At 47.5% G+C, this 22735-nt stretch overlaps 1 protein-coding gene across 1 annotated transcript in view; it reads right to left on the bottom strand.

Moving 5' to 3' along the window:
- Positions 1–21775, bottom strand: part of LRIG1 (leucine rich repeats and immunoglobulin like domains 1) — an 88871-nt gene extending 67096 nt beyond the window's left edge. Inside the window, exon 1 of the mRNA XM_062008670.1 lies at positions 21516–21775. Coding sequence (XP_061864654.1) covers positions 21516–21691 — 176 coding nt within the window. The 5' untranslated portion in view covers positions 21692–21775. The remainder of the gene's footprint in view (positions 1–21515) is intronic.
- Positions 21776–22735: the final 960 nt, after the last annotated feature.

Below are 22735 nucleotides of genomic sequence, written 5' to 3' on the forward strand. Positions count from 1 at the left end.
GATTAACTTGCAGCTAAACACAAACACCATCTATGTACATACAATGCAATGTATCTATAGCAATGCATAGGTAGAGGGGCTTTATCAGAATAGTTTGGGACAGCTGTAAAGCTTATGACTGAGTTGTGAAGAGAGCTATTAAAAAATCCTATAACCCTCTGCCCCAGCATACAGTGCTACATCTTTTACAGAAGCACCATTTAAAAAATAACGTTTGAAAGCTTTACAGTTTTTATTGGTGCTGTTTTTCAATTCCTTCCACTTATAAAGTCAGACTTTTAGTGCAACTCAAACTGCAGAAAGACTCAGAAAGAGGAAAAGTTACAGTCAATAAAATGTTAGAAAGTTCTTCAACTGAGCATGCTTTTCCTAAGTCAAATATCTCAGGGCTTCCCAGAAGTAAAAGACAGTCCCTATTTCCAGGGGCTGCAGCTTTTTGCCCTTCAGGTCTCTTCACCTCTCAGGAATCCTGGGCTAACGGGACTCTGGGCAAAGCAAAGCTGAAGCAGCAAGTTAATAAGCCCACACAACTTGTTCCTGTTCTCCACTCTCCTTTATTGAGGCACTTGAGCTAAGCTCAAACCCTGCATTATCATCAGTCAGGCGCCAAAGCTGAGCGCACGTTTTGCCTTCAGATTGAGAAGGTATTTTTTCATCTACCTCAAAGGGTTATAATGTATATCACTGGAGGGATGCCTTGATTTATTATTCAGTGAACTCCCTTGGATTTGTGCAATTTCTCAGCTAAAAGCATCACAGTTAAAGGGAGGAGAAATGTTGTTAAGGTTGAATCAAGGTAGAAACTTTCTCTTCTATAGATTTTTTTCCTTTTAATGTTGCAGAGGGATAGAAAGAGGAATACTTCCCTGTTCTTTCACTATAGGAAGCAATTAAGGACCCAGTCTCTTGCAGAACTGCAGGATTCAAAAAGTATTTGGATAAACTCATTTCATCTTATTTTAACTATTATTGCTGGAATCACATTGCTTCACTTGGCATTTGAGAACAGATTTTGCCACAACTACCTCAGTTTTTGCCTACTGGAAAGTGTGTATATGCCAGTGGAGGCCCCAGTCCCAGCTTCAGGCAAAGGGAACCCCTTCATCTGAACAAAGGATGCAAAGAACAAATTCTGCAGGGGGATGTAAAAAGGCAGACAGATTCTTCCCTCTTGCTTTGAGCCCATCCCACTCAGGCATGACCCACAGTAGATGCCTTCTTACAACTAACTTCCTGATGGTCTCCAAAAACTGAAAAACATCCCATAATAAAACTCCACCTGGGTGGCTGCCTGGCTACATTGAAAATAGAAAAGCTAACACTACAATTAAACCAAGAACAGAAATACCCTTTTGCTGGGTTCCAAGTGGTCCTTGCAAGGCCAGGCACTGTGCCAAGGAGCTCACCATTCACTACTCACACTACACCTCTCATGGGGCAAGAGGCACCTTGGCTTCACACCAAGGCCTCATGCTCCAGAAAACCATTATTTGAGAAACACAAATGCAGAAAGAAGGCACTTCCAAGGTTTTTTATTGCATGGGGAGGGCCACAGGTGTACTCAGTACTTGAAGAAGTGAAAGCACATCCTTTTGCAACTAAATTCATGAAGAGAATAAAGAGAAGAAATTTCACTATTTCCTGGTAATTAGAAAAGGGGATTCCTAGGGCTTGTGGAAAGCATTGCTGCTCTAAGCATAGACAGCCATGGAAAAGCATAGCACTTCACATGCAGAAGATGAAGAAATCTGAGATAAATCATGAAGGAAAATCCAAGGCATTCCACAAGTGGGATCATGGGAGAGATAAAGTCCAAGAGGATCAACGGGTAATGGCACATCACATGGCTGAAAACCCACAGAAAAGAAATACCCATGCAACTCACTATCACAATGGAGAAGTCATGAAGAGGAGACTTTTTTTTCCCCTCCAGGCAGCTCATGACTTGGTTGTTAGCTGAAGAGTTTCCTCAGTCCTTCCTAAAACCAGGCTCTGTCAGAAGAGAGATCCTGGGCTGGACAGGCTACTGATTTGCAGCAGCGTGGGAACAGTGCTAAGAGTGGCTCTGTATTCCAAGCCTGGCTCCACTACAGCAACGCCACATTAAAAACCAACACATTTTCCTCAATTTGTCACAGTAAGTGAGGTATGAAATTAACATCTTTCCCAACCCTCCAAACACACAGGCTCCCCCGCCCCAAAGCCTTTTGTAAACCAAGGAAAATTGTGTTAGAATAAATTTCAGTGCATTTGCTAGGAGAAAATAACTCTGCTGCAAATGGAAACAAGTCATCTAGCTTTTCTCTAACAAAACCTACAGGAAATGGCTCTGCAAAAGTTAACTAATTGATACTGAACTTTCTCCAGAGCCTTGTAGAGGAACTAACACTGCAGAAATCACTGCCTGATTTAACCGTTTGTCCAGACTATACTACAAAGCCATACTACAGAGGTATCTGGCTGATGTTAACAATCCTCTGGTGTATTCCCGAGAGTTGCAGCAGAGAAAGCAGGTTCTTGCACATGCTCAGCGAAAACACCCTTGCAATGACGCAAAGTCCGGGCAGCCAACTGCTGATGGAAACCAGAGTTCTACAGTTTTCCCTTTTTTATGGCTGGCAGTTGGGTTTTATTTTGGTTTTTTGAAGATGTGAAGTAACAGCTGTCCTATGGTTCAAAGAGGAGAGCAGATGCATGCATCCCCTGCATTCAGACCTGCGCCAGATTGGCAGTGCACATATACCAAGGCATCCATCTCTCCGCCATCTGTTACACGATCCATCCATTTGTTAAGAGATCTCATAATTCAGTACCACAGCAGCTCTGGGTGAAATCCCCTTTTGCATCACATTTTTGTGCTCCACCACTAACATTCACCAAGCTTCTCTCCCTTTACTCACCACCCCCACCATCCCAGTAGGCACTGCTTCATGCAACAGAGAAGACCAATGAACAATCATTTTTACTCACAAGGCATCTCAGGAATGGCACATCTGCCAAGAAATCTGGTAACAATATTTGCCTGGAGCTGTGCAATCACAGTTACACAAACTGAGCCAGGCTGCCTTCCATCCCTTCTCCCTTGCCATCCACATGCTCCAGGGTAGAGAAGGTGTTGCTGCAAAGACCCAAAACAAGTTTGGTTTTCTGACTTCATTTCTTGAAGTCAAAAGGGAGTAGCTACAGCTTACATATTTACTCTGTCTGAATTCCTAACATTTCACTCAGTCTTCATTTTCCATTAAATATACTATGGGGAAGAAAACATAAGGAAAAGAAATCAAGGTTTTTCCACATTCCCACAAAGCTTGGGTTCCCATTTAATTGCTTTAACCAAGTACAAGGCTTCTCAAGAGCTACAGGACACATTTACTGCTTGATCAGGTTAGCCAGCAGGAAATCATTTCATGGGATTTTTTTTTTCCAGCAAATTTGACACTAAAGTTGCTCCAAGACACAGAGACACATATAAAGGCAAGAGCCAAAAAAATAAATATCTCAAGCAAGGACATAACCCTTTGCTCAGGAGGCTCCCAATAAAATGCCACCCACAGAACGACACTGATTTCAGATCTACCACTCACAGGGAAGCCAAAACACAGCAACGCTGCAATTGGCCTCAGGAATGAGCTCCAGTAGCCTTTTTTCCCCCTGCAGCCCCATGCTTACGTCAAGTCACATGAATACAATTACATAAACTGTACCTTGTCCACGAACACCTTCTCTGGGATAAAGGTTCTCATTTTACTCCACATAAAAAACACTCTCCACAGATTTATAAGCTTTAATTGCTATGTGAGCACATAAAAAGTGCCCAAATAAGTCTATTTAATGGTTACACATTAACTATCATACACCTCCAAGCTTGTGTTATCCACTTATTTGTTATATTAATAAAATGCTTGTAAGCAAACTACTTAAAGTTGCTGCTGCTAAAAATGTTCCATTCCTCTTTACCAATGACCATGAAACTGATTGGAAACTCCTACCTCTACCTGAAGTTTTTCTGCTTAGTTCTGCTAGGGAAAAAGCGAGCTGGATTTCGGCATGAAAAATCAAAGCTACCTATCTCTCCCATGCTCAAAATTGGACACAGGCCCACAAGCTAATGCACGAGCAGTGCAAATCTGGGCTGGGAAGGACTTGGGTAAAGATATACATGTGTATGCATGTGCCTGCAAAGACCGAGCTCCTCTAAACCCATGGAGAAAAGGTCCCTAGGAAACACCATAACCCTGGACAGGGAGGACTAGGGATGACACTTCCATGAGGACAAACAGGAAGTATTAACAAGAGGCTTTAAGAAAACATACACCCAAAATACTCTTACTAGCAACTAAAAACAAGGGCATCATCTTCATTGAATCCAGTCTTCTGCCATTCACCTGCTGCTCTCCTACACTCACCTCATGGCACTCTAAAAGGCAATTTTGGCCAAGAGAGCAGCAGGTAAGGTCATGTGCACAACAGAAATAGATGGGATAGCATCAAATAAAACCTTACCACAAGGCATCCTCGTATGTTAAACGGCATCTGAACAAGGCACTTAGGAAAAGCCCTGCAAAGCTGCCCACAAAAGTAATCCTTCTGTCATGCTCCACATACCCCTGTGAAGGAGGGCAAAATGCATTTCTTTTACTGTTCCATACCTAAAACAGCATCAGAAACCTGTTGCAGCCCAACTACCTTCTTGTTATGGCAAGTGCACACTAAATGTCTGTCAAATTTTACCCTGGGCATTCACAGATGCCCTCACACCATCAGCTCCCCGACAGACACATGCAGTTGGCAGCTGGGGCACACAGCCAACTGTTGCACTCTCTTTCCCCCTCTGGGATGGGGAAAGGGCAAGCAAGACTGAGCCAAGCAGCCTGAGAGTGATTAAGTGTTGATCAATTCCAACTTTCATAAAGTTCCTGGTATGCCCAACCAGCTTCAACAGTCTCCACACTTCACTGCAAAATCCCTGTGATATTTATGAGAAGTCTGCAAATAGCTCCTTAATAAGTAAAACACAGTCTCAAGCTCCAGAGATGCACTTTGGCATCCCAGGCACTCAATGGATGCTCTCAGTGTGAGAAAGGGCACCAGAGCCTCACACTTCATGACTTGGATCCTTCCAGGGATGCATAACCCCACTGCTTTCTCCCTACCAGCTCTCCTTTCCCCTCAGTGAGGAAAGGTCATTTCTGCCAGGTTGCCCTCCTGGCAGCTCTCCCAGCACATCTGCAGAGCCACTTCCACAGGGGGCAGACAGACAACGGGCACTTCACACCTCCTCACCATAAACCTGCCCAGAGCAATTACCGGGCCCACTCCAGCTCAGAACACATTGCTGCCTCATTTGCAGCAGCAGAGTTGTAAGGGCAGCAGGCATCTGGCCCGGGGTCTGCACTAAGAGAAGCCAAAGCCCCAGGATAGAAGAGGAAATACAAGCACAGGGGGCTCAGTGCCTGCTCCCCCCAGCAGCCCACCCCCTGCTTGCACCCATTAAAAAAAATTAATCCCCATCGTAAAAGCTGGAGCTGTATTTCAGGCCAAAGAATAAGGGGAGGCCCTTATAAATAAGGAATCACTTACTATTCAGAGGGAGGGGAATCATAAAAGGTTAAATTAAAAACAAACTGCACAAACAAATAAAGCTCATTGCCTTGTCACAGTCGCTGCAGCCCGAGCCTCGCATTGGCTGCCTGCTCTGCACATGTTATCTGTGCAAACCACAGGCAAAGCAATTCCCCGCTCCACAGTTTCACAATCTGCTCGCTCTGAACCTTACACTACCGTCAGGAATTAAACAAACATCTCCTCCTCCTTCTTTAGGGTTTCCCCTCACTCCATCCAGAGCTCGGCTCCAAAGTCCAGCCAGGCAGCAGGCATGGGGTTGAGGTGTAACTGTCAGCTCAGATAGCTCAGTATGTTCCACATCACCTCTGACAGCCTCCCAAAAAGCACCCATGGGGGTGGCTGGTGGTGACAGGGCCCATCACCTAGAGCAAAGCTGAGAAGCAGGTGTCTACTGCCTCCTTCAATGAAAAAGAGTCCAGAAAATAAAAGAGGTGCTCAGTGAAACCTCAAACATCACTCCCACTGTTCCACTAAGGAAATATGTACCAAAGCCACCAGATCTTGTTGTTTATCAGGCAGAAGTGAGGAATGGGGAGGAAAACTGGTTTGTAGCCTTGCTCCCAAGGAAAACAAGGCTGTGGACATACTCTAAAACAAGGATGAGGCCAGAGGGGTGGGAAGGGCACGTGAGCTCCTGCCAAGCTGCAGAAACAGGGAGGTAGGGTGGCTAAGGGCCAGCAGGCAGCCTTCACCCCTGGCTTGGGATCACCTGGGCCCAAGGCTACAGTAAACAGGCAGCCCCACACACTTCCAAAATACACCACAGACAGCTAAGGTGGGGGATCCTAACACAATGCAGAGATAACAGGAATACTGCAGAAGTCAGTTAAAACCTCAAGTCAGCCCTGGAAACAGAAACCCTCAGGAAACCACACTTCACGTGCCTGTTTCCATGTGGATTACTGGCAATTAAGAGTAACTGCAGCAGAAAAAAGAAACGATGGAAAGTCTTCTAACGTATTTCCAAACTGATTTATGTTATAAATTTGGAGTTTATCTGCCTTGGAAAACACTGCAAGAGCCATAGTGTGTAACCAGCAAAGTAAGAGCATGAGATAAACAGAGGGGACAAATATCACGGAATCAAGTCAAGCTGGTTGAATTTTTCTGTTGCTGCTATTTAATGGCAATGACTCATTAAAATTTGAGTCAAAGGAAGCTTTTGTTATCGACCTGCTCTTTCCTTCCCTCCCATACCTTCCCTCGAGGTTTTCAGATCACGTTAAAAAAAAAAGAAGCCCCACATCTCCAAGCTCCTTAAGGGATTTTTTCCCCCTCCCTCCCCAAAGCCAAGGCTGACAAAACTTGACATTCCTGAAATGTTTAAATGGAGGGAGAAGGAGAAACAAAAACATTTTTTCAAACCCACTTTATGCATCAGAGACAAGCAAAAATTGGCCCAGGGCCAATTAAAAAAAAAAAGGGGGATTTAAAAATATTTGCGAGATCATCTTAAATACTGCCAAAGATCCCAGTGGAACAGTCCTGGGCTGCACAGCAGACACAAGCCCCCACGCCAAATACTGCACATTCCTGGAGGGAGCTGCAAAGCGGAAAGACATAATTGAGGCAATTGACAAACCACCACACTCGGCTGTGGGGCCGTCCCCAGCTGCCCTGTGGGGCTGGGACACCACCAGCACTCACCCACTCCTGGGGCTCAAGCTGCTTGGTGAAGCCTCTGTAAGAGGCTGAGAGGGTCCAGCCTCCCCTTGCAAGCAGGCAGGGAGCTTTTAAAAAAGAAATGCCACATGCTGGGGACTTGGTAATGAGCTCAGGCTTAAGAAGCCTGGCTAATGAAGAGGCAAGAGCCAAGATATCCAGTTTCTGCCAAATAGCAGGGAAAGCACACCGCTATCAGTAGCCATTACAGTAATTCATACACTGGTCCATTTTGTAGCTTTTTCCATGTTGGGATTTCACTTGCTGTCTGTGGGACAGAACTGGGCAAAGAAAAGGGTGCAGACAGAGAACTACAGCTTGCAATAAAACCCACTGAAGGAGACACAAACCAGATGTGGATGGTAACTCCATGAGCTCTGCGGTATTACAGCTTCATATGCCAGCCACAGCACGCCAAACGCTCAGGAGTGAGCGCCCACACTGACAAAACACACGTGAGAGCAGGGAGCACTTCAAGGGGTACAGAATAGGCTAATGGGAACCCACAGAGCTCCACTGGCCAATCATTCTTCTTCAGTTTACTAGCACAGAAATTTGGGAACCAAAGAGGATCGAAGCGTTCCACTTGTGCAATAAACTCCTTTCACTAACATCACCTCACACTTTCCAGAGTGCAAAGTTCCCTCTGATATTGTTGGCTTTCTCACTCACTGCTTTTTGGCACCATCCTGCCTGCTTGGCTGTTCATTAATATGCAATCAGTACATTAAAGGCTTCGTTCCACAGTCCCAGCTAGGCTGTAACAGCCTTTTCCAGCAAGTGCTGTCTTGTCTGCGACAGAAGTGCAAATGGGCTTAGGTGCTCCCAAATACTCAAAAATAAAACACTCAAACTCTGTTTTCCTACCAATTGGGTTTTACAGAACAAGGAATTATCACCACCTATGCAAACAGTGTCCAGAGAAAGCTTGAAACTATACTAAAATGACTCTTTACTCCTTTATGCCCCAGTTGCACTTACTAAATTTTCGCACCATTTGTAGACTAATTCATCATCGCTCCATGGCAATGGCTGCCTAAATGCACTGGCAATGAGAAAGTTTCCACCAGTTTTGTGTAAATGATGGCAATTTTTCTTCCTTAGGAGACTAAACATAGGCTGTGAGTTCAATATAAAACTAAGTACATGCTCAAAGGAGAACAAAACAGAATTGAATCGTAAGGACTACTAAAAAAAGCTCTCTGGTTGTTCCAGGTCACTTTAAGCCACATTTCAGAAGTTTGTCCCAGTTTTTTCAAGAGTTGCTGATGATGGAGATGAGCCCAACTGGAAAACCAAAATCATGAATCCTTGAACTCCAAGGGAAGGTTTATCTGAGTTTGGTCCTGTATCTGTGCTGAATGCAACACAGCCAATAAACATTTTTCCATTACTTTTTATCACTATCACTTCGTGTTCTCCCCCTGTTAAGCACAAGGTCACATCAAATTTCTCCAGGCGGCCTCCAGTGCCATAAATTATTAGAGATCTGAATTTACATCAGTGGGATTACATGAGATCAGCCAAATGTGCACATGTTGGAGGGAGAGGGAACAACACAGCACTTGAAAACCAGAGAGTATTTTTCATTTATAAATAGTTTACATTTTTTGGATCCAGCAGCAGACAATCCACTCAGTCTGTACTGAAACCAAAGAAATATCATGTGTTAGCACTAACCACAGTGTAACAGAGATAATAAACAGACAGGCAGCCATATGCAATGAGGCTAGTGCTTTCATGAGGGTAGACAAATTAAAAGAAACACTAAATTCAGCAATCCTCACACACCTAAAGGACCTATTACATTTTAGAGGGACCTGTTTCTTCAAGTCAGGCTACAGGACTAACTTCCACAGAGAAGTCAGCTCCCTGCTCTCAGCTATACATTTCAGCATCTCAGACCATCACCTCAGCATTAAAGGAGGATCAATCCAGGTGCCTGCACCAAGGAGGGACAGAGTAGTCACACTGTCCCACATGGGGTGGCATTCAGGTTCCAGGGCAATTCCATGGGTTAACATGCACAGAAGCATGCACAGAAGATTCAAATTCCGATCCCAGACAGACCTGGTGCACTCTTCTAAGTTATATATAAAAATAACTACAGGAACCTAAAATACACTGTTTATCTTACAGACAGGTACCACAGTTTCACACCACATGAGATTATACTTGCAAACAGATCATACTCAGTATAAGACAAGCAAAGCCCGCCAACACACAAGCCACATGGACTTCAAGAGAACTAACCAGGCTGGATTACAAACCTCTGATGCCAACCTCTGCTTTTACACCACATAAAACTACAATGAATGCTGACATCTGTCTTATCCATGCTTTCACAAATGTATTTGATACCATGTCAAACAATATCCTATCTACCAGAGAGAAGACAAGTTTCAGAAGGAAGCAAGACAATGTTGTGTTTACCAAGCAGTGGAGCCTGGAACATCTCTATTGATATCAGCCTGCCAATACCAACTTGATGTGGTTTATTACTGCAAGGAATTCCACAAATATGCTAGTAACATTTGAGCATCAGTGTGAGTTCCTAGGCAGGAGAACCAGCTCCTTAAAAATACACACTTTCTGGATTCTCCAAACATTTACCAGATGTAAGAGAACAGACAGACAATTTACCTCCTACAACAAGTGTAAAGACATCAAATCCAGCAGAAGAGGCTGAGCACCTATCTCTGTTGAAAGTGAAAACCTACAACCAGATATGCCCAGTTGAATAAGGGTTTGGTGTCAATTGTACTTCAGATTGTTCTAACAATCAACTGCATTGCCTCTGGCACCAACTCATCTGAGCCTTTGAAGTGGTTCTTGACTTCAATGAGAAGAGGTGGGGGAAGGCAAAATGGGAATCAATCAGAAATTCTGGTCTCTCTGAAGAGAAAATGTTAATACCATCCTTCAGCACACCAGGTACGTGCTACCAAAAACAAACTCATTGTGAATATACATTTGGAACAGCCATGACAGAAGAAGACACCAACATATAGGTGCTGCAGGGTACAAACTCAGGTGCTGGTGACCACAAGACTGAATCACCCCTTAGACATGCTCAGAAGATCCCAGAAGTCTTAAGCAGGTTTGCAGTGCCTGCAGGTACACAAGCTGGCATACATCCTTGCTTCCTTAAGATGTTCAGGTATCTAAATCCTTTCCAGATCTAGCTTTGAATGGCAACACTATGATTACCAGGGAAACCAGTGTAAAAACAGGGTGAACAAACCTCAGTTGTTCTTTATCTGGTTTGTTCAAATAAGCACAGCCATGGTTTAACAGCAACAAGGTGACAGAGCTCAATAGCTCCCAAAACTGGGGACAGGGGTTTTGATTAGTATGGTATTCATTTAAAGATAGATAAAATGCCTCATTCATTTTCCCCAAGCCATGCTCAAGTCCTACCAACACTTTTTGTTAAGTCAGTTTCTGGAAACATCTTCTGTCTCCAAACATTTGCAGAATTTCAAGAATCTGCTCCACAAATCTTGAGGCTGCTTTGTTCAAGAATGCTGACATGTGGGCAAAGGGAAACCAAGGCACTCCCATGAAATGCTGCAGAAAACTTTGAAGTCTGCCCATGATGAAAAATGCAAGAGTCAAAACTGAAGGAACTGTGGGTTTTCTGATGCATTTCAAAATATCATCCCAAACATACTCTTCCAGCACAGGAACTGTGTGCCTGGCAGGGCTGATGGCCTCCATGTGCTCCCCTCAAAGCACGGCTGGAGTTAGGAATGAATAAATAAAATGCACTTTCAGATCAAATTTTCTTGGCTTTTACAGAGATGATCACACTGTGAAAAAGCTCTAGGCAGAGAGTCTCTTCCCCCTAGACAATACCTTCTCATCCACAAGTACCAGGGGGCAAGCATGCACTTGGTGTTCTGCACAGCTGCCAGGACAATACTTCAGTTGGAATGCAATGGGTATTTCCAGAGGACACGAAACTGAGAAAACTAGACCTCTAATTTACCCATAAAGCCTAATATTTATAGGCTTACATTATAGCAGATGCATCTTCACTGCTTTAATTATAGGACCCCTTCAGGCCAAAGGGTCTTCCCAAGCCAACAAGGCCCAGCTCCTGTTGCAACAATGCTGGTCCTGCATCAGCTTGTCATTTATTTCTTTCTCAATCAGCCCCAAATAGGCAGAGCAAGATGAGGGCTGCAGAGATGCTCTCTACAGCTGATTGCTAGTCTATGGGACATCAGTTTAATGGCACTGGGCCAAAACCTTTCTACCCTTGGTCTGCAACCACTGTGTCAGGCTAGGCACTGGTCAAACACACAGATACTACCTCCAAAACATCATCAAATATTACACACATGCCCAGAGCAGATATGTTTGGCTCTCCCTGGCTTGAAAGCTGTCAGTAGAGGTGGCCACAGAGAACAGCAACGGAGCTTGGAGGCTTGGCAGACAGAACAATGCTGGATGACTCCCTCCTGGCTTGTCCTCTGCCCTTGCTCTATGTGGACTCAGACTGAAACAGGCATTCTGCAGCCTCCTCTCCCACACCACAGGAGTGCCAGAAGAAGTACTGTCTCTGCTCTTCTGGAGAAGGCATGGCCAGGTGGCTCCAAAGCCAGACAAACAAGCCAAAAGGGATTCTGCATTTCAAACCTAAAAGCAGGAAAACCATCAAAAGACACTTCAGCTATGATACACCATAGTCTCCCCAGAACATTTCAAGGCACATTTTCAATCCACTCCCAATCTCACAGGGCTGTTGCTGTTATTGTCAATCCCACAGCACCATCAGGCAAACAGTTTCCCAGAGTTCAGAAATCTTTTTGCCACCAGCTGCAAACAGCACAAGGAGCCCAAAAGGAGGGGGAAGAGCAGCTTGGGGAGATGGTGGGTCAAAGGGAGATCTGAGGGATGATGCATCCTGCAGCAGTGAGGCAGAGGGTTTTACAGCTGGCAGTCCAAATTACTCAAGAAACCTTAGAGGATGCAACTGAAAACTGTTGGACAGAGAAACTTCCTCATTTTGGTTCCAAATGTTCAAGCCCATAAATAAGTCAGTGCTGAATTCCTCTGCTTTTAGCTATGCTCCGTTACAAAGCAATATTAGTTAACATACAGCCTCAGAAGTGTTCAGCTACCACCTCCTCCCATTAAAGGTGGATTTGCATTGTTTTGACTTTAAAAAGTGATAAGCTTAAATGGCTTAATCAGACAGTGTGGTGTTCCCCAGCAAGCCTGAGGATGGCATTACAACTTGCACACAGGGTGCTTCAAAACCTCGCCTCTGAGCTGGCTCAAGTACTTGCAGATGGAGAGTGAAACAAAGTAAACAGCAGTAACTCCAGGCAGCTGCCTGTGCACATCCCCCCAGCTCATCGGCAGCACTGGGGCTGCCCAAACAGACCCTCATCCAGTGGGTCTCTACCCATGTAGAGAAGGTACTGGGGAAAAAGTTTATGTGGTTCAAATAAAAGCAAAGTCTGGGGGCTAGAAGCATGCAATATAGTCCTAGTGTCCCTGCCAACTCAAAGGACAGCTCATCGGGCTCTTGTTAAGCAGACCACAAAGTGGTAGCACTTGAAACACAAGTGCTAGGAACCATGAGAGAGAAACACTTGGGCTGCTGTTTGGCATCTCCCAAGGATGCTGCCCAGATGCATGGCTCTGCCTTTTCCCCATAAAGCCAAGACCCCTGGAGCTGCTGGAGCATGTAAGAGCCCCAGGCAGCAATTCTTGCCCTGCTGTAGCACTGCCAGGGTGCAGGGAGATGCAGACCCAGGGCCAGTGCTCACCATCTGCAGCTGACTGCAACACCCATCAGGCCACAACAGCAGCCGATTCCTGGAAACTGTGCTCTAAGACCCAAGCAGCAACTTGCCAAAAATGATTCCCCACAACAGCAGTCACAAGGGCTTGCTGCTTTGGCTGAGACACACCACCTCACCCCCAGGCTCCACACACCTTCCAGCTCCAACTCAAAGCAACCACCTTGTGCTGGGGAAAAGCCAAAATCAGGTCTCCTGCTCATGGCCTGGGTTGCTGCAGGAACAGCCCATGCTGTGCAGACTGCTAGAGGATATTTTTTATGTCAATGCTAAAGGAATGATTCAGAAACGTTTTGCTACAGCTCTCAAATTTGAGTGGACTGCAGCTGAATGAGACCCAGCAAAAAGCAAGGCTGCTGAGGGTTGCTCCCCAGGCAGTGGTGGAGAGCTCCAGCCTCCCCCCACAGAGCAGTGCAGGAAGGAGAGGCACCGGTGTTTGGACAACTGGAACACATTTAGGGGGCAATTTTTCACAGGGCCTCCAGCCAGGCTGTTTCCTACAACAGCCATTTTATTACTCACGATACAACCCACAGACCTGCAGCTCCTCATCCATGAAGTCTCTCACCACCCCACTTTTACAAGGACATCACCCACACCAAGCCCTACCAAGAAGGCACCTACTCATCCAGTACACCTCCAGCATCGCGTCCTTGAACACAACCAGAAGACAACGCTCAGTAAACCTGACATCTCTACCTGAATATTTTTCACCAGACCCTGAGCAGATCCAGTTCAACATCTTTAACCCCAGTATCACACCGGTGAGCAAACAGCACTAGCCAAGCACTGCTGCGTGCTGGCCCGCTGTCTGGCCATCACCTTTTAGAAGTGTTTTTAAGATGACAGATAACAGAAAAATCTGTGTTTATACTGGCACACAGCAGCCTAAAACTGACTTTAAGTGCAGTTATAAAACAGCCTGGCCTATGCTGGCTAAGCAAAATGTTTTGAACTTGCAGGGCAGTATTTGGAGAGGCTCGCTAGTAGCTGGTGTTGATGGGAAACTCTCCAGGGCAGAGAAGAATTCACAGCACCAAAAGAAAACAGGGTCCCATCCTGGCAGATGCTCATCCAGAAAGCTTTGGGCAATCAGGGAGAAAGATGTTGTTGTTGTGGATGGATCCCTGTCCCTATGTGGGGGGAAGCAGCAGAGTCCACTTTGCAATTTGTACCTCTCACTTCTTTCTTGTACCCAAGGGCTTAGTCCTGCCTTTCTGCAGTGAGTAGAAAACCTGCCAGCTGGAAGAGGAGCTCTAGGAAAAAAGCATCTTATTTCAACATTTCACAGCCAAATTTCCACTGAACATTGAAACACACTGAGGTGTGTTTTCTAATCTGAAAGGATTCATCTAAAAACAGGTGCCTCCGAGAGGAAAACATTTGCTACACACAGCCTGTGTGGGTGAGTAGGGGTTGGAAGCAATGCATTTAAGACTGCACCTCTGCAGAGTTAATAACATTGCCCCAGGAGGTCCAAAAAGAGACAAAGGAAAATTTACAAGACTTACTGCCTCATTGTGAGCTGCAATACCTACCCACTGTCTCCCAAAAATGACAAGTTCTCTTGCACACAAAACTTCTGCTCCAGAACAAAACTTTAGACAGCTAATACAGGTTTAAACGCAACTCCTGCATGACACCAGAGTGCGTTTTATAAACCTGTAGCTCTGTGTAAAGCTGTTCAATTTTAAAGGACCTCTGGTACTTTTCCTGCTGAAATCCATCTAAAGCCACTTTAGCAAGCTACAAAACTGACACACATAAAGAATCATCATGCCTGCACATCCAGCATGGTGAACATTAATAAACAGTTGGCACGTGGCTACAGTTTGAGACCCATCTTTCAGTTCTTACTCCAACTGAAAATGCAGCTACACAGAAGTGAATCATGGTCCTGGAACTGGATACAACAAATCATCAGGTCTTGAGAAGTGCCCCCAAAACAGGAGACTTGCTTCTCGATTTTTCTAGAATTATATGATTGCAGCTTGAGACAATGTGCTGAAAATGTAATGAGGGAGCCTAACACATTACATACATCATGGTCCTGCTCTGAAGCTGGAAGAGGCTGGGGTTGAAGGACTTGGGCCACGGTGCAGGACTTAGTTAACTATTAATGGATGACTCAGCTACAATATTAATAGTTATTTCATATGCTAGCAAAACAGCACACTAGTCCTTGACTCGAGCCTCTATGCACGGCAGAAAAAAAATGCCTCCTAGCTCATCATTTAATAGCTGGATATACCAGGAAAGAGGGTTCATTCACTCCTTGCTTCTTCCAGCAGTCACATGCTCTGCTCCTCCCTTCATGTGCCACTGAAAACCTGCCAGGTGCCTCAGAGGAGAAGTGCTGGTGGGTGCTCAGCCTCCTGGCCTTGCATGAAACCACAACCTAGACCAAGGGATATGTGTATTCACTCTTATTCAAAGCCACAGTATGTTAAATTACTCCCCTCACCCTAAACGAGGTGCTAATTCCTGCCCTGCTGTGGTCCCAAAGAGCTGGTGAACCTGGAGCCTGGATTTTCTGCAGATGGCTCTTCCCAGCAGCATCAGCTCACATTATCTCTACCCAATTCATCCACATGACCCCATCAGGCTCGACATTGCAAAACAAGGGAGTCACACTGGGCAATTAGGTTAGCAGCACAAAATGATTACGTTAAAAGATGATGAGCTGAGCTAACTCAATCCAAGGTGTCTCGCAGGGCAGCCAACAAGATCAATTAAAAGCCCTGCAGCCCTAATTGAGAGTTTCTGGGTGTGGCTGACATACAAGTCAGGGACAATACACAAATTCTCATCAGAGCTACTGAGGAATGAAAACCATCATGCCATTTTGCAGCCACTCAAACTTCAAGATGCAACTTTAACTCCTCTTCAAGAGATCAAAGCAACCAAACCAAAGCCAGGCATTGCTCAGGCACAGCCAGAGTCTCCTGGCACTCAGCAATTCCCTGCAGACAGTGGGAGCTGCATCTCTATTCAGGAGCCCAGGTGTATACAGATGGTCAGGAGAGTGTTTCTCCAGCACCCAGGAGAACCCAAGGCTTCCAGTACACTCTGCTAAAGCTGCACACTGGGTAGCACCCCTCCAGTGCTCTAGGACTTCACTGGCTCACGTGTTACTCATCTGCCTGTATCCTGAGACAAAACTCCAGCACCACCTTAACTTTAGGCAGGGAAGTGAAATCTTACCCAAGTGCAAGGAAGCATTTAAGTACCTGAAGTGCTTTATTGAAGTGTCTGGGCTGCCAAACATATCAGTTTACCACCTCTAGCCTCTCAATGCCAGCAAGTAAAGGGAGAAGGCAGTCAAGTTCCTTCCTCCTTTAACCTCCATGCAGGAATTCCTGCAAGGCTCAGCCACCTCCAAATCTTACATCCACAGAACTGTAAAGCACTTTGCACACGCGAAGAAAAAAATATTAAGTTCTAACACATAATAAGAGTTTCTTTTCCTAGAGAACAATTGATGGTGTGTTCGTTTTTTTTTTTTTTCAGCTGCCTACTGAGATGCTCATTCCCCTACCCTGGGAATTTTCCCTCTGCTGCTCCTCCTCCCCAGCTCCCAGACCATCCATTCTCCCGTTTCAAGCTGCACCCATTGTACATGGCACTGAATATTAAACACAGCCCATTGAGCACTTGCTCCTTTTGTATGGGACCCCTGCGTTTCAAATTGCAGTCACTGTAGAGAGGAAAAGTCTTGAAGTGATTAAATGCCATGAAGTCTCTCAAAAGGAGAGAATAATATGCAGAAGAGGCTGAGGGGATCCTAGAGCCTTTCACTTGAAGCCAGGGGCTTCTGCTGAGCGAGAAAGGCTTCTTGGTGGGGCTACTTCATCCCATTCAGGCTTCTTTGACCCACATGTACTTCTAATCCTAGTCAGATTGCCAGGATTTCTGCCCTACCTGTAGCTCAGTCAGGGATTAAGATGAGAAGATCAGATAGCAATTGCAAAGAGCTTGCTGTTCACTGCTGTTCTCCAGTAAGCACCAATAAATATTGCAGCAGTGAACCCACTGACACATTCACACAAGAAAGGTGGATTTATCTGTGCATAAGCAGCAGGCCTGGAGAGGCCCTGCTAAACAAGGAGAGGTTTTGCTGCTACCCCACTGGGGTCAAGCTCCACAGCAGCAAGCCCAAGAGGGTGCAGAGCTGTAGGGTACAGCCCGGTGACTGGAGACCTTCCTCAAGCAAAGCCACTGGTGAGGAGGATGCTCACCAGTGCCATATATGTTACCAACCTTCAGCCTCTCTCCCAAGCCATCCTTCCAAGCCCAGCAGTACCCAGGACCACCAGTACGTGGTGAAGTCTCTGCAGCTGCACAGGGGCACTGTGAGCCCAGGGTGACTGTTTTAATCTTTGTTCCATTCTTTCAGCAGGGCTATAAGTAGGACATGCAGGGGAAGAACTACCAGCAGCATACCCCACTCCCAGCTCTGTCAGCAGGAGAGTCTTCCCCTCTTTTTCTCTTCCAGAATCTGTAGAGGACCATGAGTTACTCCAGAGCCCACAAGCAACTAACATCCACCTCCAGAAAGCACCATGCACACAGGCAGTGGCACACTAAGTTTTCTGCAGAGCTCCACTCTACCCTACCAAGTAAGCAAAGAAGTCACCCTAACACATGTGTGCAGAGCAACAAGTCCTGACAACACATTAAAATCCCAGTTCAGTAAGAAACTGAAGAGGTAACTTTGAGCAGAAACATCCAGTTTTGTTGCCATCAACAAAATCTTTGTGTGTATACACGGGAGCACAGCAAGACCAATGCACTTCCAGGCCCTAAAACCATTGACAGGCATTCACAGGATTTTCAAAAGCATCCAGATGCTTTGTCCAGCCCTCCCCAAAGAGCAGCAGCATCCTGCAAACAGCAAATCTCCAGGCAGCTGGTGCCTCGGGGCAACTTATCCATATAGCTAAATCCCAGAGCTCCCTGGGAAAGCGAGAGCAGCTCTTAGCCCAGCTCTCCTGGGCACATGATGACTCTGCCTCATTCCCCAACTTGACAGGCACACGCTGACCCAGAGGCAGAAGGGACCATGAAACAGATGCTCAGTATTACAAGAAAACTTCCCCATGTCATTTGGGTCAAAAAACACACAACACATCTGTCAAAAATAAAAACTTTCAGTTCCTCCAGACCATAGCAGCAATAAACTAGCTATGCAACTGGACTTCCACAGCCCCAAAGCCTTGTCACTATTAATATTTGTACCCAAATTACTATTCCTCTATCACCAAAAAGGAAAGAAAAAACCTTTTCATATATGAAAAAAATTACTACTGCTCAAAAATTCAGGTGCATGAGGAGAGGGGATGCACCATGTCACCCACACCGCTGGAGCCCTACACCTGCCTTTCCCAGGCAGGAAGCATTTTGTACTTAAGCCCAGCCCTAAAGTTTATGCCACGTATTACATTCACATAAAAAGAAACTTCAGACTTGAACACCAATAGACATGAAGCATGTCCAGCAGCTTCGAAGGGAGACACTCTGCAGGGCTGCTCAGCCAGCAAGTCCTGCACGCTTACAACTGGCAAGCAGTCTGAGCTGCCTGTTGTTTTTAAGAAGAAACACACAAATATCTGTGCCACAGTACATTAGCTGTGAGCAACTGCAGCGCACCAGCCCTTCTGCAGATCAGTTATGTCTTCTCAAAGCTAGGGAGAAGAATTACAACTGCACTCTACTGCCAAAAGAGAAATAACATTCGTTTCCAAATATCCCAACGCTTTCCTTCAGTACTGATAGTCCTGTTGACAAAATATGCAGAGCGATTAAGTCTGTTCCAGAGCCCTCCCCAGCGTCCCGAGCCACATTTCCAACCCTACAAACAAAAGCTTTATCTCCAACCCGCTGAAAACCGACTCCAAGCAGTGCTTCTTGCATTGTGGCACTCATTAGGGATAGAAGATAAACTGCTAAGGAGGGGTTTTTCAATAGCCCTTTAATGAAGTTACAGCACAGCCATCACTGAAAACAGGATTTATCTCGTCTGCTATTAGCAATCGAACATGCCCGAGCTTATCACCCCGGGGAAGCAGACACCCTCGGTGGGAGATGCAGCCTGCCCAGAGGTGATGGAGATGAGGGATGCGCAGCTCCCACATCACCCACACCCTCAGGCTGAGCTCCTACATCAGCCCAGGGCCACTGCAAACCTTCACAGTTGCCTTCCCTTTCTTTAAAAGGGTTTGTTAAAATCAAACCAAACACCAAAACAACAACAGAGCCGCACAGAGCAAACTTTTCTGCAGCACATGGGCGCTGAACAACTACTGGAAAAAAATGAGTTAGCAACTCTCTACGTCAGAAATTAGCATTTATGATACTGCTAAGCATGAAGAACGTTATTTCAGCTTTGTGTCCTTAAATCACAATAAGCAATTTAAGTGAGTTTTAAAGTAATGTTGTTCCTAATCACTAAAACCAAAATTACTTGCAATCGCATAAATGTCAGCTTCTTATATTAGCCCTAGAAAAGGAAAAAACCCTTAGTTTTGCATCATCAAACATGAAAGTCAGCACAAACTTTCAATTTAGCTAATTATTTGGTTAGTTTAGAGTTTAAAGTTACAAACCACATTCTGTCTAAGTGCCTAAGAGATCAACAGCCCACAAGTCCTTAGCTGGAGATTTATACATGCTATTACTCCAGCAATAAAGTGTAAATGGAACTCAAGACACTTAAAAATCTGTTCCATATGAAAAAAAGGAGATGCTCCTGGGTACTAGCACTCCCCAAAAGCCAATGAATTTGTTCAGACCGGACTATTAACGCACTTCTCTGCGTGAACAAAGATACACTGTCCTCTTTTAACAGACACATGGGGATACTGGAATCCTGCTGAGAAGACTAAAAATTGCTCTGAAAAGTACCCAAGGCTGAGGGAAGGATCCTTCAGAGCACAGAGCAACAGGTGAACGGGATGAGTCAGGGTTTCACTGCAGAGGCCACGCATTCCTCTCAGTACAACACCCGATAATTTCACATAAAACAAGGTATTTCTGCAGCCAAAAGTGAATAACACCACGAGAACCTGACAAACCTCTAATAATTCTTCTTAATAAGGAGTTGGAAGGTCTCCAGCAACACTTCAGTGAGTGTTCTCTCTCCTGGCAGAGCTAAGCAGTATCTATTACAACCAGAGGTTTTATAGATTCAATAATCTATAAATCTGTTCCAACAGGAGAAAGGCTCAGCAACAGAAGCACTGAGACACTTTTCCCTCTCCCTTTCTGGACCTTTATTTCCCCAAGGTTAGTTAATAACTGAGGACACTTGTTTGTACAAGTGTATAAGCACACATGCACACTCTCAGTCCTCCTACAGTGTCACTGACAAATGAATTGAGCTGTCAAAACCGAGCCTGCTTCTCCCTGCTGCCTCCAATTTCCTGGACTTCTCATATCTGACGTTGTGCTTCAGATCTTACCAGGGTTACAAAACCCGAGCAGACCCACTGATGGGAAGCGGCAATCGTGCTGTCCTGCACTTGGCCAACTGAGTACTTTAAAACATCCTTCCAGGGGACAAAAAAGCCACAGTGCCGTACAAACCACCAAGTGCTGGGCTCTAAGGTCAGCTGCCATCCAGGACATGCGATACAGTGCAGGTTAATTAACTGCGACAGGCGGGACAAGTACCGAGGGACTCACCGCCAGCCACGCAGCTTTCACTGAAAGCCACCGTCCTGCTTTTCCTTGAAACACCCCAAAACCGCCGCAAAAACCTATGACTCTGTTCTGAACCGCACTCCTTGCCTCACTGACTTTCACACCTGTACGCTCGGCAGCTCCAAAGCGGACAGCGTGGCCGCAGAGCCGGGGTCCGTACCTGGGGACGCGGGCGCGATGCTGGACACGGCGCGGGGCTGGGGCGCGCCCCGGCTTGCAGCACCAGCCCGGGCGTGCGATGGATGCCCTAATAAGGATTCGGGAGTCCAAGCTGGCCGTTATCTCCAGCAGATCCCATCATTAGAAAACAAACCCGCTCCGGGTAGAGGAGCGGCAGAGCCAGCGCGGCGAGGGAGCGGGCGGACGGGGAGCCCCGCGCTCCGCTCGCCCGGGGCCAGCATCGCACCCTCCGCCTCGGGTGGGAGCCAGAGGAGACACCGGACCGCTGGAGAAGTTTCACACCGCGCAGCTCTGCGCCTACGGGGCAGCAGAGGCCACTTTGCCTTAAAAAGAGGCAGATAAAATAAGAAAACCTAAGTTTGCGGGGAGTTTCTGACGACCAGGGTTTTTTGCTTTACGAGTCCCCCCGGTGCGCCCGGCTGTGGCTCACAGCCCTCCGGGTACCGCCGCTGCCCCAACCCCCGCCTGGCGCTCAGCCCCTCGCTCCTCCGGTCCCGCGCCCCGCTCCCGGAGCCCCCGCCCGGTACTCACACGTGCCGCGGCCAGCCAGGCAGGTCCCGGGGCACGGCGGGCAGCGCCAGCCCGCCGCAGCTCAGCAGCTCCCCGTCGCAGGCGCAGCCGGCGGGGCAGTCGGCGGCGGCCGAGCCCAGCAGCCCCAGCAGCAGCAGCGCCGCCGCCCCGCCGCCCGCCCGTGACGGCACCGCCATTTTGTATCCGGCACCGGAGAAGGTCCGAGGCGGGAGGAGGCGGCAGAAGCGGTCCCGGCGCACGGCGCTCCGGTAACGCCGCGGGGTCCCGCGAGCGCTCAGCGCCACTCCACAGCCCGCGGCATCGCCTCGGCCGCCGGCGGCACGGCCCCGCGGGGCAGTCACGGCAGCGGCATCCACCCGCCAGCGGGCGGGCGGGCACCGCCGGGCGGATCGGGTCCGCGTCCCCGCCGCGGGAAGCGCCTCCTCCTTCACGCCGCACAGCTCGGGCCCGGCGGCCGCCGGCGCTCCTCCTCGGCGCGCTCCCGCAGGGCTGAGCACGGCTGCCGCCGAGTACCAGTGCCGCTGCCGCTCCGCCGCTGCCACCGCCGCCGGCCCTGCCTCGGCCCGGCCCCGCCGCTCGCCGCGGACCCACGTTGGCGACACCGCAACATGTATCCGCCCCGCCCCCCGCGCGCCCGCCCATTGGCTGGCGGCCGCCCTCCGGCGGGCCCGCGCGCTCCGCCATTGGCCGAGAGCGCCCCGGCGCGGCGGCGCGGCGCCCCATTGCCGGCGGCCTGCAGTCAATCAGGGCGCGGGGCCCGCCCCCTGCCCCGCGCCAGGTGTGAACGCGGGCGGCCGCCGCCCCCCCGCGCTGCCGCTCTTAAAGGCGCTGCGCCCGCCCGCCGCTGTGCCTGCATGGCTGGATGTTCCTGGGCACCGTGAGGCGGCTGTGGGGCCACGCTCCTGAGAGGTATGTGTGTCCCGGCATGAAGCGGTCACGGGAGCGAGTTAACCCACACACGGTTCAGACTAAACCTCAGCCACAGGTTCCAGTTGCCAGTTTCGCCCCGTTTTTGAAAGCCCAGCACGCACCACCTGGAACGTGTGTCAGCACACCGCGCTAGAGAGCTGCAGCAAGAGCAAAGCAAACCTTACAGCATCCGTACACTCTAAAGACTTAATCTAAAGGCTGCTCAGGAGCTTAGAGGAGAGCGGCCCACCAGCTTTGGTCAAGTTTGGATGTGGCCCGTGAGGCACAAAGTTCAGTCTGGAAATCCCGAG

This window comes from Colius striatus, chromosome 15, assembly GCF_028858725.1.
Source record: "Colius striatus isolate bColStr4 chromosome 15, bColStr4.1.hap1, whole genome shotgun sequence".
Classification (NCBI taxonomy): Eukaryota; Metazoa; Chordata; class Aves; order Coliiformes; family Coliidae; genus Colius; species Colius striatus.